Below are 17,633 nucleotides of genomic sequence, written 5' to 3'. Positions count from 1 at the left end.
GCAGTGTGGGGCCTTGCGTTGTCATGTTGCAAAAGGACACCTGCTGATAGCAACCCACGTCGCTTTGATTTGATTGCAGGCCGCAGATGATTTTGTAGGAGATCTGTGTATGATGCACTGGTGACAGTGGTCGCTCCAAAATGACTCCTATTTCGTCCCAAAAGAGTGTCAGCATAACCTTCCCTGCTGATGGTGCTGTCATAATCTTCTTTGGTTTTGGTGATGAGGAATGACGCCATTCCTTGCTCGTTCTCTTCGTTTTCGGTTGGTGGAAGTGAACCCAGGTTTCATCCCCAGTAACGATTCTTGCAAGGAAGCCATCAGCTTCTCGTTCAAAGCGCCGAAGAAGTTCTGCACAAGCATCAACACGTCGTTCTCTCATTTGAGGAGTCGGCTGCCGTGGCACCCATCTTGCAGACACTTTGTGAAACTGGTGTGCTGACTCATGACTAATCTGTAAACATGCTGCACTGTCATGCAGTGTCACTCGTCGGTTTCTCTTTACTATGCCTTCAACTGGTGCAATGTTCTGTGGAGTCAGAACTCGTTGTGCCTGACCTGGACGAGGAGCATCTTCCACTGAAGTTACACCATTTTCGAACTTCCTACTCCATTCGTAGACTTGCTGCTGTGACAAACATACATCACCGTACTGAACCTTCATTCGTCGATGAATTTCAGTAGGTTTCACAACTTCACGACGTAAAGACCGAATAACAGAACGCTGTTCTTCCCTGGTGCAAGGCGTAACTGGAGCGGCCATATTCATACTGATACTGCGACAGTATGTGTGCATCTGCACTATGCTGCCACTTGCAGGCCATTCTGCAAGCTGTTTGTAGCATGCTTACCAACTTACAGGATAACGGCGCGAAATTTCCATTTGTTATCACAAATTCCAGGTTTTCATTTGACTCACCCTCGTAATTATCGCTATAATATTTTAGGTTCATTGGTACCTTCAAGTAGACGTAGCAAGGAAAGCTATTAATCCTCATTTTCCCCTGGGCAGCGGGTCACATATTGAAGTGTGGACGCATGGCCACAAAATGGTTAGCATACACTGACATGTGTAGTCACATTAATAGTGCAGTTACGACTATAGGCAAAACATTAGGTAGTGGAAGCTATTTGATGTGTTTGTGGGAAGACTGTTTGTCGCAGAGAGAAAACAACCAGCATACTGATGTGTGTACATATTAAGGTATCACACATAAACATATTTGCACTGATACCCTTCAGACCCCGTATATCTTGGCGAACTATTTCAAAACCCCTTTTTGTACAACTTACATTTGAAATACTTCTTTCAGCTTATGCAGTCAGTTAATTATTACTTCCTCAGAAAGATAAATTTCTTCTGTTGACACTTTAGGATGTACTGATAACTCAATGAATATTTATTATTATTACAATAACTCTAAGTTGGTTTAATCACCAGCACAGAATACAGTGTCATACAATGTTTTCGCGAAATTCAAATAGCTGACCTGACCATGATGAGAACAAAAACTGGTTTCAACGTTGATACACAATCGTTCATACATTTCATTAATTTCGTTTCATGATACAAATAACGTTGCAGGAGATGTAGCGCAGCTTAGAGCCTGTTCTTGTGATGAACGGCCGTCGACCAAGTGAAAACTGAATGCAGCGGAGTAAATTTCCGAGTCCACATCTCAACCAATCTCCGCGACGTTCATGCACCTTTGTAGTTTCACTTCAATCAACCCTTCTTATTTCAGTAAATTTGTTGTCACAGAGGCATCAACTCGACGTACTCCATATCTCTCCGTCCTGAACGTCCTCCTTCAGTTGCTTGTAAGTTCTTCCTCTCTTCATATCTGTTGACATTCCAAACCATTTTCTCCCTCTCCTTCTTTTTAGTTCTACTTTTTTCCTTCATAATTCTCTGCAGTAGACAATTCCCACCTGATCTCCTCGTACATTCTCCTCTAGCTTGTTTCTATTCGTCTCAGCACTGTTCTGGTCAAAACCTTGGCAAAATGTCGTATAGAACTAATTATCCTATAATCTTTACATTGACTGGTGTTGCATTTCTTTGGTAATGGAGCCACTGTGGTCTTTAGGAGATCTTCGGGCCCAATATCAGTGTTGTATATTTTGTTGACCAGGTTTGTAATTGCAATTATAGTATCATTTCCTAAGGCCTTCAGAGCCTCAGACGGAGTTTAATTACAACCCATCGCTTTCTTTTCCTTAAGATCCTGAATCGCTTGTCCACCTCACGTTTTTCTGTTACTGGTCCTAAGGGATTTAAACAATTACCAGTGTGGAAAACCATTAATATTAACATACAAAAAACTATGTGGTGCACTTTATGGTGTATCGTCTACGCAGCCAATTCTTCAGTAGTACAGCAAAAAATCTGAGTCACTACTAGTTATAAATACTAAGGTAGAATATGTGGATATGTCACAATCACGGTTGTGTGGATCCTTAATAGGGACGATGCCAGAAGCCCCAGTCACAGTAGTAGAGATACCATTCACAGGTCCTCCGATCAGCATGCAAACGACTGTTAGCCGCGCGTGCCGTATGCCGCAGTGAATACACCGAAATGAAACTCAATGAAATACAAGTTATTGATTTATTGAATATTCAGTTTTACTTACATATTTTTACATTAAATATTGAAAGTATCCCCTCTGTTGTTGAATATACAATTAAATTCGTCTTATCATCTTTCCAAACACAAGCTGTAACATTTCTTCTGTAACAGAAGCAGTGAAAGTGGATATTGCAGTTTTCAATTTATCAATAGTTTTGGGATGGTTTTTATAGACAGTTGCTTTCGCTGCACCCCAGAAGAAAAAGTCAGGTAGTGTTACGTCAGGCGATCGTAGAGGCCAAAGTCCCTGTAAAATTGTGCGATCACCGAAAATATCAGCAAGCAATGACATTGAAACGCGAGCTGTATGCGAGGTTGCACCATCTTGTGGAAAATAGCAGTTCAGTGTTTCACTTAACACAAGTTACCCGATGATTGGGTACATAATATCACTGCGTTTATTGTTTCGTTGAAAAATATCGGACCCACAATCCAACGTCTAGAAATTGCAATCTAAAACTCCTATTTTCACAGAATGAAATGGCTCCTCATGAATACACAATGGATTTGCAATATTCCACATACGAGGATTTTGCGAGTTCATGTACTCGGATAAATGAAACCATACCTCATCAGTGAAAAAAGGTTTCATTAAGAATATCCCTTCCATTTTGTTGAACGAAATTTTTGAACCATTGCCAATAATGAAGTCTCTTGCCATGATCAGTATTTTTCAGTTCTTGCACGACTGTGGCTTTGTATGGGAAAAGTTCTACTTTTTTTCCTTACAGCTGTGTGGACCGTTCCGACATGAACATCGATTTCCTGGGTGAGTTTTCTTACTGACTTGTTCGGCCTCATGGACATTTCATCGGAAATATCGAGTAGTTCATCCTCAGACAAAACGCTAGGTCGACCACTTCTCGGTGCATCTGTCACTCAATCCGTAGTTCGAAATTTATTAATCCAATCTCGCACAGTATCGCGATGTGGGAGTGTTGTCCACAGGGAAACTGAATTAAATGTTTGACGAACTGAAACTGTGTATTTACCGCCATCTTTGAACACTTGTTCGACTATAAACACACGTTCTTCAATGCTTAGCATGTCAGCAGTGTCAAAAGCGAAACAAACGAACAAAGGAAGTAAACTTAAACGTTCACGTAAACACGAAACGACACACACCAACGATGCTACAGACGCTGGCTGAGATAAACGAAACAGTGGGATTTTGGAGAGTCCTCTTGAAGGGAAGTAGCCGGCCAGAGTGGCCGAGCGGTTCTAGGCGCTACAGTCTGGAACCGCGCGACCGCTACGGTCGCAGGTTCGAATCCTGCATCGGGCTTCGATGTTAGTGATGTCCTTAGGTTAGTTAGGTTTAAGTAGTTCTAAGTTCTAGGGGACTGATGACCTGAGAAGTTGAGTCCCATAGTGCTCAGAGCCATTTGTTTTGAAGGGAAGTAACCCCGGCAGGAGAACAATCATACGGCAGTGCGGAGAGACTTTTTGAACAACCCGTAGTGACTAGGGTGTGAGAAAATGCTCTCAGTCTTCTTGGCACGTCAGTAGCCGTTACTCCTGATGAAGGTGATTACAGGTAATAACAGAAAGCTCGATTTTCTACTCCAGTTTAATACCGCAAGAAGACCGAGAACATTTTTCACGAATATAACATCACAGGAAACTTTGCTCCCATACTAACACTGTGTCGTATTTACTTCTGTTGAAACATTTGGCCCAGCAATAAGCAAAGCTAATGTTAGATCATTACATGAACATTCAGGGTATGGTGCAAGGTTGCATACGAGAGTGTTTGTCGAAAGTTCACGTAATTTTTTCCTGTCAGTCGTATGAATTGCTATGACTGTGGAGTTTATTTACATTGTCTAAAAAATCTAAATACAGTTTAACAAGTCATCACCATTGAATGATGTGGTATCTTCAGTTTGAGGAAAGTAAGAAAATCAAAGCAACAGCAAGAAAGATGGGGAAGATGCTTGAAGACGTAGCACGCTAGAAAATAGGCAGATAAATACCACATGTCTGTTTCACTATTAAACTATTAGTTGAGATTAATCATCCAAAGTATTGCTGCACATACTGACTTCCAACTCACATGCGAAGTTGCAACTAGTATCTAATGTTGCAATCTGTTTCCTAATTTTCAGTGTTGCAGGACACACACTGCAGCTTACAGATGGTAAGGCGATGTATGCCGCCAGCAAGCACGCCGTAAAAGTCCTGCTCGAAGGGCTGAGAAAAGATCTCGTGAGCAAGGGTAGCAAGATACGAGTTGGGGTAAGTTATCCATTACATGTGGTACATGGCTAGCAGGTCTATGTCAGTCGTTTTCATGTCAATTATATTTCCATATCACTATTGTTACGAGTACTTTTATCGTTTTTCATTTTTCTGACACAACTTGTTTTTCACATATATTCATATTCCTGCCAACCTTAGTAATGTAGCATATACCTATCTCCTAAGAGTATGGTGGTTCTCTTGTTGTTGTGGTTGTGGTCTTCAGTCCTGAGGCTGGTTTGATGCAGCTCTCCATGCTACTCTATCCTGTGCAAGCCTCTTCATCTCCCAGTACCTAACGCAACCTACATCCTTCTGAATCTGCTTAGTGTATTCATCTCTTGGTCTCCCTCTACGATTTTTACCCTCCACACTGCCCTCCAATACTAAATTCGTGATCCCTTGATGCCTCAGAACATGTCCTACCAACCGATCCCTTCTTCTAGTCAAGTTGTGCCACAAACTTCTCTTCTCCCCAATCCTATTCAATACTTCCTCATTAGATATGTGATCTACCCATCTAATCTTCAGCGTTCTTCTGTAGCACCACATTTCGAAAGCTTCTATTTTCTTCTTGTCTAAACTATTTATCGTCCACGATTCGGTTCCATACATGGCTACACTCCATACAAATACTTTCAGAAATGACTTCCTGACACTTAAATCGATACTCGATGTTAACAAATTTCTCTTCTTCAGAAACGCTTTCCTTTCCATTGCCAGTCTACATTTTATATCCTCTCTACTTCGAAACGTCAGGCGCGTAATGTGGCCCCTTTGGGATATGGCAGCAAGAGAGAGGAAGAAAACCAATTTGCACTCCGTGTGCATACCGGGGGGAGTCATTCCAGATGTGGAAAGGGTCCTTCCGGTTGCCATGAAGGGTACAGGGTGCACCCATCTGCAGGTGGTCGCTCATGTCGGCACCAATGATACGTGTCGCTATGGATCGGAGGAAATCCTCTCTGGCTTCCGGCGGCTATCTGATTTGGTGAAGACTGCCAGTCTCGCTAGCGGGATGAAAGCAGAGCTCACCATCTGCAGCATCGTCGACAGGATTGACTGCGGACCTTTGGTACAGAGCCGAGTGGAGGGTCTGAATCAGAGGCTGAGACGGTTCTGCGACCGTGTGGGCTGCAGATTCCTCGACTTGCGCCATAGGGTGGTGGGGTTTCGGGTTCCCCTGGATAGGTCCTCTACACGCAGCAAGCGGCTACACGGGTAGCAGCGGCTGTGTGGCGTGGACTGGGCGGTTTTTTAGGTTAGATGGCCTTGGACAAGTACAGAAAGGGCAACAGCTTCAAAGGGTGCGGGGCAAAGTCAGGACATGCGGGGACCAAGCAGCAATCCGTATTGTAATTGTAAACTGTCGAAACTGCATTGGTAAAGTACCAGAACTTCAAGCGCTGATAGAAAGCACCGAAGCTGAAATCGTTATAGGTACAGAAAGCTGGCTGAAGCCAGAGATAAATTCAGCCGAAATTTTTACACAGGCACAGACGGTGTTTAGAAAGGATAGATTGCATGCAACCGGTGGTGGCGTGTTTGTCGCTGTTAGTAGTAGATTATCCTGTAGTGAAGTAGAAGTGGATAGTTCCTGCGAAATATTATGGGTGGAGGTTAAACTCAACAACCGAGCTAGGGTAATAATTGGCTCCTTTTACCGACCTCCCGACTCAGCAGCATTAGTGGCAGAACAGATGCGAGAAAATTCAGAATACATTTCACATAAAAGGGACGGGAAAAACCCACCGTGGTTCAACAACAAAGTTAGGAAACTACTGCGGAAGCAAAGAGAGCTTCACTCCAAGTTTAAACGCAGCCAAAACCTCTCAGACAAACAGAACCTAAACGATGTCAAAGTTAACGTAGGGAGGGCTATGCGTGAAGCGTTCAGTGAATTCGAAAGTAAAATTCTATGTACCGACTTGACAGAAAATCCTAGGAAGTTCTGGCCTTACGTTAAATCAGTAAGTGGCTCGAAACAGCATATCCAGACACTCTGGGATGATGATGGCTTTGAAACAGAGGATGACACGCGTAAAGCTGAAATACTAAACACCTTTTTCCAAAGCTGTTTCACAGAGGAAGACAGCACTGCAGTTCCTTCTCTAAATCCTCGCACAAATGAAAAAATGGCTGACATCGAAATAAGTGACCAAGGAATAGAAAAACAACTGAAATCACTCAACAGAGGAAAGTCCACTGGACCTGACAGAATACCAGTTCGATTCTACACAGAGTACGCGAAAGAACTTGCCCCCCTTCTAACAGCCGTGTACCGCAAGTCTCTAGAGGAACGGAAGGTTCCAAATGATTGGAAAAGAGCACAGGTAGTCCAAGTCTTCAAAAAGGGTCGTCGAGCAGATGCGCAAAACTATAGACCTATATCTCTGACGTCGATCTGTTGAATTTTAGAACATGTTTTTTGCTCGAGTATCATGTCGTTTTTGGAAACCTAGAATCTACTCTGTAGGAATCAACATGGATTCCGGAAACAGCGATCGTGTGAGACCCAACTCGCTTTATTTGTTCATGAGACCCATAAATTATTAGATACAGGCTCCCAGGTAGATGCTATTTTCCTAGACTTCCGGAAGGCGTTCGATACAGTTCCGCACTGTCGCCTGATAAACAAAGTTAGAACCTACGGAATATCAGACCAGCTGTGTGGCTGGATTGAAGAGTTTTTAGCAAACAGAACACAGCATGTTGTTATCAATGGAGAGACGTCTACAGACGTTAAAGTAACCTCTGGCGTGCCACAGGGGAGTGTTATGGGACCATTGCTTTTCACAATATATATAAATGACCTAGTAGATAGTGTCGGAAGTTCCATGCGGCTTTTCGCGGATGATGCTGTAGTATACAGAGAAGTTGCAGCATTAGAAAATTGTAGCGAAATGCAGGAAGATTTGCAGCGGATAGGCACTTGGTGTGGGGAGTGGCAACTAACCCTTAACGTAGACAAATGTAATGTATTGCGAATACATAGAAAGAAGGATCCGTTATTGTATGATTATATGATAGCGGAACAAACACTGGTAGCAGTTACTTCTGTTGAATATCTGGGAGTATGCGTGCGGAACGATTTGAAATGGAATGATCGTATAAAATTAATTGTTGGTAAGGCGGGTACCAGGTTGAGATTCATTGGGAGAGTCCTTAGAAAATGTAGTCCATCAACAAAGGAGGTGGCTTACAAAACACTCGTTCGACCTATACTTGAGTATTGCTCATCAATGTGGGATCCGTACCAGATCGGGTTGACGGAGGAGATAGAGAAGATCCAAAGAAGACCGGCGCGTTTCGTCACAGGGTTATTTGGTAACCGTGATAGCGTTACGGAGATATTTAGCAAACTCAAGTGGCAGACTCTGCAAGAGAGGCGCTCGGCATCGCGGTGTAGCTTGCTCGCCAGGTTTCGAGAGGGTGCGTTTCTGGATGAGGTATCGAATATACTGCTTCCCCCTACTTCTACCTCCCGTGGAGATCACGAATGTAAAATTAGAGAGATTCGAGCGCGCACGGATGCTTTCAGACAGTCGTTCTTCCCGCGAACCATACGCGACTGGAACAGAAAAGGGAGGTAATGACAGTGGCACGAAAAGTGCCCTCCGCCACACACCGTTGGGTGGTTTGCAGAGTATGAATGTAGATGTAGATCATCAATTATTTTGCTCCCCAAATAGCAAAACTCCTTCACTACTTCAAGTGTCTCATTTCCTAATCTAATTCCATAAGCATTACCCGACTTAATTCTACCACATTCCATTATCCTCGTTTTGCTTTTGTTGATGTTCATCTTATATCCTCCTTTCAAGACACTATCCATTCCGCTCAACTACTCATCCAAGTCCTTTGCTGTCTCTGACACAATTACAATGTCATCGGCGAAGTTTTTATTTCTTCTCCATGGATTTTAATACCTACTCTGAACTTTTCTTTTGTTTTCTGTACTGCTTGCTCAATATACAGATTGAATAACATCGGGGAGAGGCTACAAACCTGTCTCACTCCCTTCCCAACCTCTGCTTTCCTTTCATGCCCCTCGATTCTTATAACCGCCTTCTGGTTTCTGTACAAATTGTAGATAGCCTTTCGCTCCCTGTATTTTACCGCTGCCACCTTCAGAATTTGAAAGAGAGTATTCCAGTCAACATTGTCAAAAGCTTTCTCTAAGTCTACAAATGCTAGAAAAGTAGGTTTGCCCTCCCTTAATCTAGCTTCTAAGATGAGTCGTAGGGTCAGTATTGCTTCACGTGTTCCAAAATGTCTACGGAATCAAAACTGATCTTCCCCGAGGTCGGCTTCTACTAGTTTTTCCATTCTTCTGTAAGGAATTCGCGTTAGTATTATGCAGCTCTGACTTCTTAAACTGATAGTTCGGTAATTTGTACATCTGTCAACACCTGCTTTCTTAGGGAAATTATTATGTTCTTCTTGAAGTCTGAGGGTATTTCGCCTGTCTCATACATCTTGCTCATTAGATGGTAGAATATTGTCACGACTGGCTCTCCCAAGGCCATCAGTAGTTCCAGTGGAATGTTGTCTACTCTGGGGGACTTCTTTCGACTCAGGTCTTTCAGTGCTCTGTCAAACTCTTCACGCAGTATCGTATCTCATCGTATTTCATCTTGATCTACATCCTCTTCCATTTCCATAATATTGTCCTCAAGTTTATCACCATTGTACAAACCTTCTACACTCCTGGAAATTGAAATAAGAACACCGTGAATTCATTGTCCCAGGAAGGGGAAACTTTATTGACACATTCCTGGGGTCAGATACATCACATGATGAGACTGACAGAACCACAGCCACATAGACACAGGCAACAGAGCATGCACAATGTCGGCACTAGTACAGTGTATATCCACCTTTCGCAGCAATGCAGGCTGCTATTCTCCCATGGAGACGATCGTAGAGATGCTAGATGTATTCCTGTGGAACGGCTTGCCATGCCATTTCCACCTGGCCCCTCAGTTGGACCAGCGTTCGTGCTGGACGTGCAGACCGCGTGAGACGACGCTTCATCCAGTCCCAAACTTGCTCAATTGGGGACAGATCCGGAGAACTTGCTGGCCAGGGTAGTTGACTTACACCTTCTAGAGCACGTTGGGTGGCACGGGATACATGCGGACGTGCATTGTCCTGTTGGAACAGCAAGTTCCCTTGCCGGTCTAGGAATGGTAGAACGATGGGTTCGATGACGGTTTGGATGTACAGTGCACTATTCGGTGTCCCCTCGACGATCACCAGAGGTGTACGGCCAGTGTAGGAGATCGCTCCCCACACCATGATGCCGGGTGTTGGCCCTGTGTGCCTGGTTCGTATGCAGTCTTTATTGTGGCGCTCACCTGCACAGCGCCAAACACGCATACGACCATCATTGGCACCAAGGCAGAAGCGACTCTCATCGCTGAAGACGACACGTCTCCATTCGTCCCTCCATTCACGCCTGTCGCGACACCACTGGAGGCGGGCTGCACGATGTTGGGGCGTGAGCGGAAGACGGCCTAACGGTGTGCGGGACCGTAGCCCAGCTTCATGGAGACGGTTGGGTGCGAATGGTCCTCGCCGATACCCCAGGAGCAACAGTGTCCCAAATTTGCTGGGAAGTGGCGGTGCGGTCCCCTACGGCACTGCGTAGGATCCTACGGTCTTGGCGTGTATCCGTGCGTCGCTGCGGTCCGGTCCCAGGTCGACGGGTACGTGCACCTTCCGCCGACCACTGGCGACAACATCGATGTACTGTGAAGACCTCACGCCCCACGTGTTGAGCAATTCGGCGGTACGTCCACCCGGCCTCCCGCATGCCTACTATACGCCCTCGCTCAAAGTCCGTCAGCTGAACATACGGTTCACGTCCACGCTGTCGCGGGATGCTACCAGTGTTAAAGACTGCGATGGAGCTCCGTATGCCACGGCAAACTGCCTGACACTGACGGCGGCGGTGCACAAATGCTGCGCAGCTAGCGCCATTCGACGGCCAACACCGCGGTTCCTGGTATGTCCGCTGTGTTGTGCGTGTGATCATTGCTTGTACAGCCCTCTCGCAGTGTCCGGAGCAAGTATGGTGGGTCTGACACACCGGTGTCAATGTGTTCTTTTTTCCATTTCCAGGTGTGTATTTCTGATAATGCGTTACTTATAGTTTGCATAGTAGTGTTTTATGCACATGTGACTTTTCAGTTCTTTGTAAAGTGATTTCCAGTATTGTAATGCACTCTAGCGTATGCCAATGACAGTATTTCGTAGTATCCATGTAATAATGCCTTTTGGGATTTGTATGTAAATATATGTAATCAGCGTAAGGTTTTTTACTAATATATACAGTATTATCATTGGTAATTGCTGTAAATGCGAAAATTATTTTGTTATACATAATAGAATATATAACACCACTTCTAATTTGTATTAGCTTTGTTAGAAGAACAAATACGTGTGTTATCATTATAGAAACTAGTTCTGTTAAATAAATTGCTCCCAACAAACAACGTATGTCAAACAATTAATGATTAATATGACTTATTTAAACTTTCCACAAACTGCAGAGCACCTTATGCACTAGACATTCTAGATAAGTTTACTACAAGTAAAATAACACTCTTGCGGAATTTTGCAACCCTCAGCAAATGAACTACACATAGAACGAACTTTGGTGCCATTTATCATTGCTATGTGCTCCGTGCGACGTGAATGCCATTCTTCTTTCAAAGCTAGCCTCTGCATGACCATTCCAAAGTTGTTATATGAGACTGCATTGTGCGACTGAGGTTTTCACATCTTACTTACGAAAAGCAATTTTCCTGCAGTGATAAAATAATAACAGTTTAAAGGAGGTACTAAATACATACAGCAGTAGTTAAGATACATGTATAGTTATTATTCATAGGAAATACAGCTCTAACCGACAGAATGCAACTTTAAAAACACACTGGGCATGGATGTGTGTGATGTCCTTAGGTTAGTTAGATTTAAGTAGTTCTAAGTTCTAGGGGACTGATGACCACAGCAGTTGAGTTCCATAGTGCTCAGAGCCATTTGAACCATGAATAGTACAGCGTACACTGACGGAATAAGCTAACGTACAGTCAAACTTAAAATACTGATAGAAACACCGTTGGCTACCAGGCCACATCGCGTGTTAACTGCTGCAGTCCCAATGCCCTCCTTCTTTCACCAGTCTCTCTGACTCCACCGCACTGCCTGTTTCTCCAGCGTCCGTCTCGTTTGTTCACTGTCACTCCAATCCCCCGCCGTGCCCACAATTAGATACCCCACAGCCCCTTCATGCGTTTCCAATTTAATTACAATTACAATACAATCAGAGTACACCACAGCTTCGCTGTACCTCCTCAATTCAAATACCATTGTCTAAGCCAGCTCTGCCAACATAGCCGTCCGCTGTGGTCTCGCGGTTCTAGGCGCGCAGTCCGGAACCGTGCGACTGCTATGGTCGCAGGTTCGAATCCTGCCTCGGGCATGGATGTGTTTGATGTCCTTAGGTTAATTAGGTTTAAGTAGTTCTAAGTTCTAGGGGACTGATGACCACAGCAGTTGAGTCCCATAGTGCTCAGAGCCATTTGAACCATTTTTTTCTGCCAACATAGAAGCAACACGACATTACTGTCTCTTGGCACTTCACGTCATTGTCACTTATTAATGACAGCACACATACAATTGTGGGCGCACTCAAGGGGTGCACTGCTTCACAATCATGGTAATGGAACCTCTCTTCTGCAGTCCTTCCCTGAGTCCCAGCTTCTGTATATTCTGAATGTACACAGAAAACACCGTTTTCTACGCCAGCCAAATGTCAAAATGACAGCTGGCCACATCATGTGTTAACCTTTGCTGTCCCACTGCTCTCCTTCTTCCACCAGTCTCTTTGACTCCACCGCACTGCCTGTTTCTCCAGCGTCCGTCTTGTTTCCTAGCGTAAATTCACTGTCACACCACTGCAGTGCCCTCATCTGATGACTGTGGCCAACCCTTTGGCCAGCTATGCTAATGACAAAGATGAGCATAGCTGATCCGCCTTGTTAGGCCTTGCATGAAACCTCAAAGCTTATCGTCTGGCCACAGTTCCACCCCCCCCCCCCCCTCGCGCCCAGCACTCTCTCAAGTTGCTGTGGCACCTTCCACTCCTTATGGCTAGCACTATATCCACCTGTTATCACCTGTCTGTGCAGCGAACCTCCAGCAATCTGTCCAGGCCCTCTCTCACAGCCAATAACTCAATGATGTAAACAGGACCCAATGGCATGTCCTGCATAGCCTAATAACACACATCATCTGCTGCCACTGCTGACAGAATCCAGATATGGCTTCTGGTTCATGCTTCTTTCAAGTCATGTCGTTTTGCCACATCAGACCTCAGAGTATCGCTGCCTATCCCAATTTTGCCGACGCATGTGTCCCATGATTAAGGCGCCATATCTGCACTAGCGCTACCAGTTGGGCAGGCAGTAGATGAGAAATTGCCCCAAAATTTCTTTTTAACAGCACAAACTCCATGCCCCCTCCCATCCACAAAACTGGATGCCAGCGCAACCAGTAAGGCAACGGAGCACTGTATTCGTAGAAGACAACACCTGTGTATGCAGCAGTTAAATCTATCTTCTCCACTCCGATCGTGGCATTACGAGACGTTCCGCCTATCGTCCTTAAGCGTGAAAAGTCACGTTTGCTGCTGAAGGGGTAGCCTAGTGGCAGGCGCCAACGCCTATAACCTCAACACTCTGTATGTTCGTTGGACGACGTTTCCAGGGACAGGTTCCTATCCTCAATTTGTTCCTCACAACACCCTCTACAACCACTCAAATTTTATTGGTATCATGTTGTAACAGCCTATATATACTGAGGACTTAAAATGGAGGGCAGTTAATATGTACAGGTTATACTATACTCAGTGAAGTCATTAATTAAAGAATTGTGATATTTTTAAGTTGGTCTGGGGAATGCTTGCTGTATACGACATACTCACTGCTGATGAATTACTGCTTTCTAACACCATTTCGTAGCGGCCATAAACATATCGATAAAAACACCAATATATCGAAAAGCACACCCTTGAAGAAATTTGGCGAAACCTGCTTTCTTGGTGCGCTTCTTGCATTGACCCTGTTACATTCACTACACAAGTTTTCTTTAGCGGCTCTAAAATGAATGTACAATGGGCTGTGATGTCATCGCTAGAACCTCGGCATGGACGGCTGGTGGAGTGGTCAGTTGTGTGTAAAGAGATGGCAGCTTGAGGAAGCTTCATTTGTTTCGCCACATAGACTACCTTTTTACACGCACAGTAGTAACAATCCTCACTGATTGCTTATGCGATACATAGAGGATGTTGATTGTGATTACTTTGAAATACCAACGTATTAATGAGTTTGTTTGTAGTGTTAATCTTTCTGTGTATAAACATGAATGAGCACAGGCTTGTCTCTCTCTCTCTCTCTCTCTCTCTCTCTCTATCTCTCTCTCTCTCTCTCTCTCTCTCTCTCTCTCTCTCTCTCTCTCTCTGTGTGTGTGTGTGTGTGTGTGTGTCTTTTTCAAAATTTCATTTCAAAATTTCATTTCTGTGACTGTACTTACTTTTTTTTGCAACACATGTTTTCTTACAGGAAGTTTCTCCAGGTTTAGTGCTAACTGAGGGAATAACAAACGTGGCGGCTGTTGCTCCAAAGGGAAACGATTTTTTCTCCAAATTGAACAATATACCTTCCTTGGAATCAGAAGACGTAGCAGAAGCTGTTCTTTATATGTTGTCCCAGCATCCTCGTGTTCAGGTGTGTAACGTGCACTATAGAATCGACAGAGTGGAATTTTGGATTCATTCCGTGTAGACTCATAATTTTACTCTAAAATAATTCTAGACTTCATGTTTTCATAGCAATCTCTGTAATAAGATGTATTAAAGGTGACTACCTAGTGCGAAGTGACCTAATAGCTCACATCGAGCACTTCTTTTTTTTTTACTTAATAATTATCATGTGACCAGCTACAAAGCTTTATGTGGGAGTTGTACGTAGCGGCTCTAGCTCGCGTATTTTTATCACCATGCTTTGGCCTCCGCTAAGCAATTGATTGGACTGACAGCAAGTTCCAGAAAATCAAACACATCTACACTCGGTAACTCCAAAATACCACCACACCCTACCTAGATGTAGTATCACTAGGTACGACTTAGGAGACAGGGCTCATCAAAGCAGTATCAGAGCAGTAGGTGGAGCATGAAATATTTTAGCGGTAGGAACTGTGGGTTTATTCGGTCGGTCTGAGGATTCAGGTTTCCTCCCTGGTGACTGAGGCACCCGCATTAACAACTGCAGGAAGGTGAACATTGCGCCGAGAGTGCCATCTAGTAGCCGCAAGTACAACTTGGCTACTTAACATTCAGATATAGACAGACGAATATTACGATGAACATTATTCAGTACTTGATGTAAAAGGCAATATTCTGTTTAACAGCGGCAGATAAAGTACCATTTTGGCTACACTAGAGCTTAGAAGGACAGTTTAAAGCTTGAAAACACCATTGTAGAATGACACAGCCTGTAGAAAACGCTATAACATGAAAACAGACAATAAACCATTTAATACATGAAAAATTATGAGTTTACATAGACCGACACCTCACCTGGACCCCTCATCTCTGGACCATCCAGCAGAAAGCCCATTCCCGCCTCCACCTTCTGAAACACCTGTCAGGCCGGACATGGGAATTGCATCCTTCTACCATCCTCCACTCCTACAAATCCCTTATCCGTCCTATCCTCTGTTATGCCAGCATTGCCTGGATCTCTGCACCCACCCGCTTTTACAAGGCCCTCCAAATCCTCGAACACCGTGCGCTGTGCCTTTCCTTCCGTATCCATCTTCCTTCCCCCACACGGCTCCTGTATGAACAGATCCCCTTCCCCCACCTCCTCCTGTTCCGCCAACATCTCCACATCCTTTTCATTATCCGCAGGCTTGATCTCCCTCACCCTCTGGTTTCCTCCTTCCTCTCCACCCCCCACCCATTGCCTCTCCTCTATCGCTGTATACCTCCCTCTCTCCACCTCCACACCCTCCATCTATTCATCAGGGCAATTTCCAGCGCCTCCCCCTCCCGGATGATGAACTTCACCATGACATCTACCCTTCCTTCCAACTATAACCTGGCCTTGTTCCTCCCCCCCCCCCCCCCAGGGTCCCTTTTTTTCCTTTCCCCTCCTTCTCCCGGAGCGTATTTTCCTCCTCCCCCCGCTGAGACACTGCACCCGATCCTTGCCTCTTTCCTTCCCACATCCCTCCCTAACTGGCCCTCTACAGCGCGCCCCCCACTCAGCTCCCCCATCTCTTCCCCTCTCTCCCTTCCTCCGGTCTCGCTCATCTCCTCTTGCACCTGGAAGATCCTCTGTTTTGATCATGGTCGGTGTTCCCTTGTCATTGTTGTGTTTAGTGCTGTTTCTCCTGTGCGTCAAGGGGCATGCTTTAATTGTGTACTGCCTTGAGGTTCGCTGTCAGTGTTTGTTATGTGCTCCGTCATCCGTCGATACTTTTTATGCTCAGGTCTTACTGTGCCTTGCCTTCTTTTAATTGTCGCAGTGTGTAGCTTTGTGTGCACTACTTTTTTACAGTTTCTTATCTCCATTTTACAGTCGCCCCTTTTTTTGTCTATTGCGTTCCATGATGTTCACCTTTTTTATATCTATGGTCACCATTATTCTCTCCTTTGTATATTTTTCACTGTTTTCTATTGTTTGTTCTATGCCTTTCGGCTGAAGAGCAGCGCATATGCTGCTGCCAGCCCGCTCCGATGGGGAATTGCAATACAATAAAGAAAAAAAAAAGAAAAAAAAAGAGTTTACATAGATGGAAAAAACATTTCGGTAACTGCACGAGGAACCCCGGAATTAAATGTCAAGTAAAGGTTTATTACGAAACTTCAGCTGCTCACTGAGAATGAGGCTATCATTTCGAGAAAGATGTTTAAAAGTTTCTAATTCTTCAAGAATATCTAATCTATGCTCTTTTTTCTCGGTGTGAAAAATGTTGATATCGTGAATAGCTTTAGGCGCATGACCTATAATCAGAAGGTAGTCGGCAAATGATGAGTTTTAGCTGCTAGTGCCATTTTTTCATAAAATATGCTCTTTGTATCTGACTGTAAAGGCACGTCCTGTTTGTCCTATGTAGTAAGAACAGCAGGTGTCGCAGAAAATCTTACAGACACCAGAACTTTCCAAAGCGGAACCAGTCGATTTTAAATTATGAATGAAGTTTCTTTTCATATTTTTATGGGTAGAAAAGGCAACATTGTGGTTGTATTTATTACGAAGAAGGCGTTGAATCTGATAGGAGATGAGCCTCAAGAATGGAATAGAAAAATATTTTTTGGGTTAGATTAGAAGTACCGAGCATAGTAACTCTTTTAACAGTTTTCTTTTTAAGAATGTTATCTACTATGCCGTGTTCATATACATTATTAACTGCTATCGTTTTGAATAAATTGATTTCATCACTGAATTTTTCTTTCGAAAGTGGAATAGAAGTAACTCGGTGAATAGCAAAGTAAAAGAAAGCGTTTTTATGAGATTGTGGATGCATAGAAGACGCAGATACGATCTGATCACTGTATGTTTCTTTACGAAAAATATTGAATGAGATTTTATTTTCTTCTACGGTAAGCGTCAAGTCAAGAAAGTTTAATTGGCGGGCCTCGTCTTCGGGTTCGATGGTGAAAGGTATTTCCTCATGAAGTTCATTG

The 17,633-nt window shown here is 44.1% G+C and overlaps 1 protein-coding gene across 1 annotated transcript in view; it reads left to right on the top strand.

Annotated features, from left to right (window-relative positions):
* LOC126336365 (farnesol dehydrogenase-like) overlaps positions 1–17,633 on the top strand; it is a 79,502-nt gene that overhangs the window by 50,548 nt on the left and 11,321 nt on the right. Inside the window, exons 4-5 of the mRNA XM_049999971.1 lie at positions 4,741–4,870; positions 14,503–14,667. Of these exons, the coding sequence (XP_049855928.1) occupies positions 4,741–4,870; positions 14,503–14,667 (295 nt within the window). The remainder of the gene's footprint in view (positions 1–4,740; positions 4,871–14,502; positions 14,668–17,633) is intronic.

Source organism: Schistocerca gregaria, chromosome 2, assembly GCF_023897955.1.
Source record: "Schistocerca gregaria isolate iqSchGreg1 chromosome 2, iqSchGreg1.2, whole genome shotgun sequence".
NCBI classification, from domain to species: Eukaryota; Metazoa; Arthropoda; class Insecta; order Orthoptera; family Acrididae; genus Schistocerca; species Schistocerca gregaria.
This window is presented reverse-complemented; position numbering and strand designations above follow the sequence as displayed.